Source organism: Eupeodes corollae, chromosome 1 (assembly GCF_945859685.1).
Source record: "Eupeodes corollae chromosome 1, idEupCoro1.1, whole genome shotgun sequence".
Taxonomy (NCBI): domain Eukaryota; kingdom Metazoa; phylum Arthropoda; class Insecta; order Diptera; family Syrphidae; genus Eupeodes; species Eupeodes corollae.
The window spans coordinates 277,218,531-277,226,453 of NC_079147.1; the positions used below are offsets into that span (position 1 = coordinate 277,218,531).

General features: G+C 36.1%; 1 protein-coding gene and 1 long non-coding RNA gene across 2 annotated transcripts; both read right to left on the reverse strand.

Annotated features, from left to right (window-relative positions):
- Positions 1-266: 266 nt before the first annotated feature.
- On the reverse strand, positions 267-982 carry LOC129943470 (uncharacterized). The gene is made up of 3 exons (XR_008781252.1): positions 730-982; positions 586-651; positions 267-477 (listed from the first exon to the last, which is right to left on the reverse strand). It is a non-coding gene; the product is annotated as an uncharacterized LOC129943470 (long non-coding RNA).
- Positions 983-4,769: 3,787 nt separating this feature from the next.
- On the reverse strand, positions 4,770-6,140 carry LOC129943159 (prominin-1-A). The gene is made up of 3 exons (XM_056052422.1): positions 5,883-6,140; positions 5,423-5,676; positions 4,770-5,175 (listed from the first exon to the last, which is right to left on the reverse strand). Exons 1-3 carry the CDS (start codon positions 6,105-6,107, stop codon positions 4,878-4,880), a joined length of 777 nt encoding a protein of 258 aa, XP_055908397.1. The 5' UTR covers positions 6,108-6,140; the 3' UTR covers positions 4,770-4,877.
- Between the last annotated feature and the right edge of the window lie 1,783 nt (positions 6,141-7,923).

Sequence of the window (7,923 nt, forward strand, 5' to 3'; positions counted from 1 at the left end):
AGCCATTATCAAGATGCGTCACTTTCGATTTTCCTTCTAAATCTAAACAAAATTAATAACTGTAACATCTTTTTGCGTGAATGTTAAATCCAAACTAAAGTTTTACCAATTCAAAAAACCTCTGTTTTCAAGAAAATTTAATTATTTTATTAAAATCATTTTATTTTGTATTTTTATAATAAATTACAATAAAAAGATCTTTTCCCCTTAAATATTAAATTAATTTTAAAATTTCTTCATAATTTAAATGAAGCCTTAAGGAAAAAATAAATAAAAAACATTATTAACAATATAATAATAGAAAAAAAAAACATTGTCAACTACCTAACCTATGTATAGAAAACTAAAATTATAAATTAAATTTAATTAAATTAAATTAAATTATCTCTCATCATGTACATAGGGTTGGGTGAATCAACATCTTCGAATACCATGTCTTCTTGTGTTTCCCAGCGTACACTACGGACACTATCGTGTCTGGTAGAAGGACAAAAGAACAAAATAACATACATTATAATAGTTCCTCCCAGCTAAGCTAAGTTCCTGCTTCTGGTCATGATGGCTTTTTATTTTAATGTAGCTTACCTTGTCATTTGAGGTTGTGATGAAGGTGGTGGTGGCGGAGCACCTGACGGTGGAGTTCGTCGAGCACTTAAGTATAAATTTTAATTGAAAAATGTTTTTTTATTAATTTATATTTTTTTATTTTTAGGTATTTATGTATCTCACTGTGATTGGGATCTTGAAGTTCCCCAGTTAGCTTCGTCAGATCTGAGTGTTTCGGAGGTTGAGCTTCTAGGAAGTCTAGTTCTATGTCATACAATAGTTAATATTAAGAAGAAGAAAAAGTTAAAAGTTAATACTGTTTAAATTAATGAGGATTCATTTTGTCAACTAAATGCATGGACTAAATGTTTATACTTTTTTCTTACAATTATTGAATACTTGCACTTACCCTGAGAAATTTACAATAAAAAAGTAAATTTTTGCATTATTATCCTTTAGTTTTGCTAGCGTATGGCTTACAAATTTTATTTTAAAATATATTTCCCGAAATCAATTATTGAAAAATGTTTTATATACAATTGATTCTATTTTTATTGAAAGGAAATTTGACCTGCTATATTCCCTGAAAAATTCTGTCGTTTTGAAATGTAAACAATTTAATATAATTCTTTCTTATTAAAAATAAAGACTAACTCAAAATTATTACGTGGTACTCGTTATCACATAAAAAGTAAAGTCAAACATTTGAGTATTTACTTGTTTCAAAGAAAACAAAGTTAATTTCTTGTTTTGTAAGTTACCAATGAGTCAGAAGTAAGGTTTTTTCAATATCAATTTTCATTTTTAAAATTTCATGTTTCGCCATTTTAAGCTATAGCCACAAAATCAACGAAGCATTTTTGCAAGAAAAGTTGTATGACATTGTTATGTTAATGCTCCATGATCGGTCTAAGACCTTAAAAATTTAATTCCTGAAGTTATCATGAACATCAACCGTTTCTTTCCAAGGTCCTGGAAACGCTGATTAATTGCAGTTCAAGGAATATCTTGAAGATCGAAAGCTTTTTAATTACCGTCAGTACGGCTTTCAAAACAATAGGCTCACTAATGATCTCATGGTTCATCTAACTAAGCAGTGGAGCAAATTTTTACAGCGCTTTGGAGTAAATAAGATTATTGCACTTGATATTTCAAAAGTATTTGAAAGGGTTTGGCATGAGGCTCTCTTATCGAAAATGTGTGCTTTCGTTTTTTATAAATCGCTGCTTCATTGGATTAGTAATTACCTTTCGGATGTGGAACTGCAACAATAAAATATGATAGGCTCGTTAAATTCCGACCTAAACAGTATTGTTCAATGGGGATTAAAAACCGTGTGGAATTTAATGCTTCGAAAACACAATGCTGTCTTGTATCGTCAAATCCATTATCCATGGATTGCACTCGGATCAATGAGATTGAACATCTTGATATTCTCGGTATGCGTGTCACCAACCACCTCTTGTGGAACGATCACATACGCGATGTCGCCAGGGTGTTTGAATTTTTCTTTTGAAAAGGGTATTGTAATGCCAGCTCCCGGTCAAATACAATGCTACAAGGGAAATAAAAAGAGTCACTAGCGATCCTGCGGTTATAACCTCAACTATTTCAGGTGCCAAGGCGACCTTGACTCAGAAAGGGACTGGTGAAAGAAATTCTACCAAAATCAACGAAGATGAGGTAGGGTGCTCAGCTACCCTGCTGCCTATCATTCCCAAAACTTGGAACCCACATGGGCCTAATCCAATCAAGGATACAATGGTTTATCTAAGAAAGAAAAAAGGTAATGCGGATACAGACTTCAAACTGATCGAAAATGCTAGAAGACATGACAAAACTGATCCAAAAAACTCCATCCTAAGGACTAGCAAAGGCTGATTGCGGTAGATAAACTGCTTAGCAGCATTAAGACACCGACTCAACAACTTCCCAAACCTGAAGAGGAGCTAGAAGAACACACTTCTCAAACCCCAACAACCACTCGACTACCCCTGCAACAACAGCAAACAAAAGACCCAAGACGACCAACAATTCGTTCATCTTAATTGATAAAAGAAATCCTCCAAGCCTTAGTGAGGGCACCTCTCTATAGGTAAAGATCTTTAGATTCTCACCTACAAGACTCAAAGTCTGAATCAACATCTCTAGACACCGCATGGCCAAGGAAAGGTTAGAGACATTTTTAAGAAGACTCAACCCTGATCTTTCGAATGCGGACTGGAAAATCACGGAAATAAAAGAGGCCCAAAAGCTATTGTTATGTTACGAGACTATTGCCCTGCTTCCATCTAGATGGTACAGATCGTGCTGTGACATCAATGAGGTAAAGGTGAAGACCTTAATGGCTATCAACTTACAAAACAAGAAAAATAATGAAAGTGCTACAATTAAAGAAACAGCACAGTAAGTTTGCCTCTGCCCCCTTATCCTCATTTCTGTCAAAGGATAATTTTGACATTGCACTAATCCAAGAGCCCTGGATTAATACCGGCAACATATGTGGTCTCAAATCCAAAGACAACAAAATATTTGTTCGTAAAGGGCCCATATTAGGTAATTAATTTATGTGTATACTGGCGAAAAAAGTATTGATCTATTCCTCATCTCTTTCCATTGTAGACCTGACAGGACCGTAGCGACGGTGGTAAAATGTGAAAGAAATTAAAAGTCCTCAACCCAATTTAAAATATTAAAAAACGAACTGAAAAACCTTCAAAACTAGACTTTGCATTTTTTTGTGGAACAAACTCTTGACAATTTCTCATAAATAGAATGATAGATTGATAAATTTACCTCTGCTTCATATCCAAAAGAAAACGAAAGCTCAACCCCGTATGGTGGTCAAATTAACTTAGTTTCCTAAGGTAAAATTCAAGGAAGCTATAAAACAGATCCAAATACAATAATGAACTCCTGATTGGGACCAATTCAAAATCATAAAAAATTAAAGCAATAAAAGAACAATTATTTCTGTAATAAAATTGAGTCTACGAATGACACTGCCAGGCTCAGAAAAATTTTGTCAAATTCGAAAATCGCTCCAATTTCTTATAAAAACCGGACAAAACCTGGACTGACTCTAGCTCTGGAACTGTGGAAATTCTAATGAATACTCATTTGCCAGGATGTATTACTCATACATTACTGATTAAAGAGCTCAACGCAGGGAATTGACTCCTTCTTAACATACAAGTCTCTAAGGCTTGATGAAATTTTCCCAATGATGCACCAATGCTCTCAAAAACACAATTGTTACGATTCTAATGAATATATTTAGAAGATGCCTGGACATAACCTATAAACATCTTAGATGCCGAGAAAACAATGATATCTTCATTCCGAAAGCCAGTATGCCAGTAAGCCCTCTCATACTGAACCGATTATTTCAAACCTAAAAGCCTGTATACTTTTCTTCTCAAGACTTAAGAAAGATTAATAGAAACGTACATTCGACAAAAACTGAATGATAATGCTCTTTCTTAGGCTTATTACAAAACACGAAAAAAATGGAAGTTTCTGAAGTCATTAAGGATATTTCGTCCCACAATTTGCAAGACAAAAGTATCGCATTGCCAAACAGCAATCAAGGCCTAATCTGCCACTGTCACAAAGTCAAGACTGGTAGGGAGCTTTGTTTACTCAGCGAAACCAGTACGTTTACCCTCAGTTGGGTCCCAGGACACTGTGACATTGACGGTAATGAAAAGGCAGACAAATTTGGCCAAAAACGGATCAATGCTAAGTCCGAGCCATGTGTTATCAATGATATACAGGTCAATAGAGCAGGTAAATGAACAAATCTACCAAAGTTACATTGAAACCGCAAACAAAAGGTAGTCAACCCTTCCTAGTTCCTAGGAATCTATGACCGAAAAGCTGTCCTTACTAATATAATAGGTATCCTAATGGTTCATAACTCATTGCGTGACGGAGGAAGATACCTTCCAATTTCTATCCACTTGCCCGAACCTAACCAAATTAATTTTTTGATGACTCATGCACCGTCTCGTCTCTGTCACCTAGAGGAATACCACAAGGGAGTACTTTAGAAACCACCTTTATATAGACATGAGTGAGAAATACTAATAGGGTTATCGAAGTTAACGCCAGGCTGCCCATGAACGTTACAACAGCATCAGAAAAAGAATAAAGTCTATCAGCTATTAGTTCCATTTCCTCCAATAATCGTAAAGTTTCCTGATTAGTTCAATATTCTTTGATTTCGGTCAATAACAAACAACCAGCTACAGCTACAAATAAATAAGTAAAAAAGAAAATAATAATAATATATAAAGCATTAAATAAATGAGTTCCAAAAACGTAATGAATTACATTGGTATATTACTAGAATACCCATACAAATGGCCACTGGTGTCCCGAACACGGCTGAACTCTTTCAATTTTCTTTGCAAGGAAATCATATTTAATCCAATTGGAACTCCAATCGACCACAATAGCAAGCATACAAATGTGAAGAACCACAGGGCATTTAAGTAATCAACAGCATTCCGACATAGAAAAATCCGATTCGCATCAAATATGTCGAATAGAGGGCGACACTGTGCCGTCGATTCGCCCAACTGTGAGGACATTGTTGCTTTGCTGCTCGTTAGATATCCTTTTAGTCTATGATGATGATGATGATGTAGTTAGAGCATAAAGAATATAAAGAAAACGAATGTAAGAGAATTGTACAAAATAAAACCCTTCTTTTTCTTTTTGTTTGTAAATTACAAAAGGATCAGAAGTAGGAGGAACAACTTCGACAATGTTCTCTCATATTTAAGACAGACGGACACAAAAGAGGTTAAGGATAAGGATAGTATCTTTATCGACTACCCAAAAAAACCCACCCAAATAAGAGAGTACAAACCTTTTTGTGTAAACTGTCGTTTGATTACTGCATATCTCGGAGGCAGTCTTGTCTAGATATCCTTGGATATTTCGTAAATGATTGAGCGTTTGATTGACCTGCTTAGCCCAAGGATCTCTTTGTAATTCCAAAGCAGTCAAATGGTAAAGGATTTCATTTTGTAATTGCTCCAATGGTTGCAAAATCGATGCTTGTAAACGCTTTGATCGACTTCCAAGGGTTGTCATTCGGGATGACGTTGCTACGTCCTGAATCTACAAAAATGTAATTGGAATTAGATTATACTCGTTTATAATACCAGGAAAAAAGGATACAAAATTTACAATTCAATGCATCATGCATCATCACTTTTATCTTTTTCATAATAATTACAGTACATATACGATTATGTGTTAAAGAAAAGAACAAAAGGATATTTACATTTAGGATGAAGGTAAAGTCCTTCAAAAACAAAACTCACCTGTAATGCCACCCTCTGCATCTGATCAATAAATGTTGCTAAATCCTTTTCAGGCGTTGGTGCACTCACGCTACTTCGATACGATGTCAAATTGAAATCCGATGTGTGCAACATATTCTCTAGGATACTTTGAATTGTCTGTGTCAAGGATAGCAAAGTGCGTTCCGATACTCGAATAGAGCTTATTGCTGCATTCACCTTGGGGAATTGTCTTAAATCTACCATCTGTGTTGTATTGACAAACTCATCCAATTGAAAGACATTGTAAGATGCCTGGTTGTGTTCACAGCCCCTGTTCGAATGATACAACAACAATAACAACAACAACAAAAAAGGATAAATTTACTTGCAATCAGATCCTAATATTATCATCATCTTCATCAACAAAATAGAGACATTTACAAAGTTCCTAGATATACATACAGCTAAGGTCGAAGTAATAGGAACAAACTTAATTTTTTGGCCAGGAATATGTGTGCTCAGGAATAGGAACACTACTTTAAAGACTGTGTCCGCATTCAAGGGGTTATGGATACCCTCATAATGATTCAAGACATTTTGTGTACTTAGGAAAAAAGTATAGGGTTAGAAAAGAAATACTGATGCACATTGATTTTGAATGTGCAATTGGTGGAAAATATTGATTTTGGTAAACCACATCACATTCGTGAAGTTCAGCCAAAAATAGAATCTCTATCCTTAAAAGAACATCCAAAATTGGGCTCAAGAGTAAACAACTAAGAATTTTTAAAAGTAGTGGTGGTAAGGTTGATTTCTTTGAAGGGAGGAATATATATGTTGTCTGGCTGCAAGTATAGCAGCGCTTTTACTTCTCCTGGAGCATAGGGCAGCAACAAGATCCTTCTACCTATCCCGAATTACAGCAACTGACCTCAGCTTTGGCCACGATTGAATATCTTGAGACCGAGCCCCCTTCAAAATTGATGACCTCCAAGTTGTCTTTGGTGTTCCATCGCGTCTATTACTCTGGGGATTTCATTAGACGGATTGTTTTGCTATATTGTCGTCCCGTTTCCTCAGTGTATGGCCTATTCAACGCCATTTCCGTTGCATGATGTCTACGTCCAATTTTTAACGTCCGGTCTTATTTCACAGCTGAACGTTATAAATGGTTTGCGGCCACCGGGTCTTCAGAATAGAGCGCAGACTACGGTTAACGAAAGCTTGTAGTCTGCTAAAGATGTTGGCGGGGCATTTCATATCATGTTTCAGAAAAGGATTTCAAATGCACTATGTGCTTTGTTTATTCTGCTGTTAACATCCAGGTCCGTTCCGCCATAGAGAGCTATTAAACTTGCCAGATAATTAAACTGCTCAACCTTCTCTTCCCTGTCTTAGAATAACTTGTGTGCTTTGGCCCATGGTCATTACTTTGGTCTCATTTGTGTTAAACCTCTCCATTTAATCGCAGTGAATGACACATCTGATTTAAGCCTGCCATGTTGTTAGCCATGAGACATATATCGTCAGCATAATCTATGTGGCTAACCTTGTCGAACAGACTCCATTGGATACAGTGTCTTTTATTCGTACCCACCGTGGCAGTCATCACATCGTCAATCGCCAGCAAAAACAGAATTGGTGACATGACATCTCCTTGTCTCACTCCTTGTCGCAAATAGAAGGAGTCGGAAAGCTGTCCATTGTGCAACACAAAACACCTTGCGTTGTTGTGGGATTCTTTAATAACAGCTACAATTTTCTCAGGGATTCCTCGCACATTAAGCGATATCCATGTATTCACGATTTACCCGATCAAACGCCTTCTCAAAATCTACAAACATTATGTACAACGGTGATTGGTAATCAGATCATTGTTCGAGTATGATTCGCAAGGTGTTGATGTGATCGACGCCTGATCGGCCATTGCGAAATCTCGCTTGGTGCCTATTGAGGGTAGACTCGATCCTGGACTTAATCCTCTCGAGAAAAATAATTGCCATTAATTTCGGAAAAACGGACAGAACTGTGATACCGCGCCAGTAATTACAATTTTTCAGGTTTCCTTTCTTTGGTAACC

Excerpts from the sequence above, each read along its gene's own strand:
- LOC129943159 (XM_056052422.1), bottom strand. The coding sequence starts at position 6,107 with ATGGTAGATTTAAGACAATTCCCCAAGGTGAATGCAGCAATAAGCTCT. Across the intron at positions 5,677-5,882 it reads TGCAGAGGGTGGCATTACAG|ATTCAGGACGTAGCAACGTC; the intron begins GTGAGTTTTGTT and ends ACATTTTTGTAG. Across the intron at positions 5,176-5,422 it reads ACGACAGTTTACACAAAAAG|ACTAAAAGGATATCTAACGA; the intron begins GTTTGTACTCTC and ends TCATCATCATAG.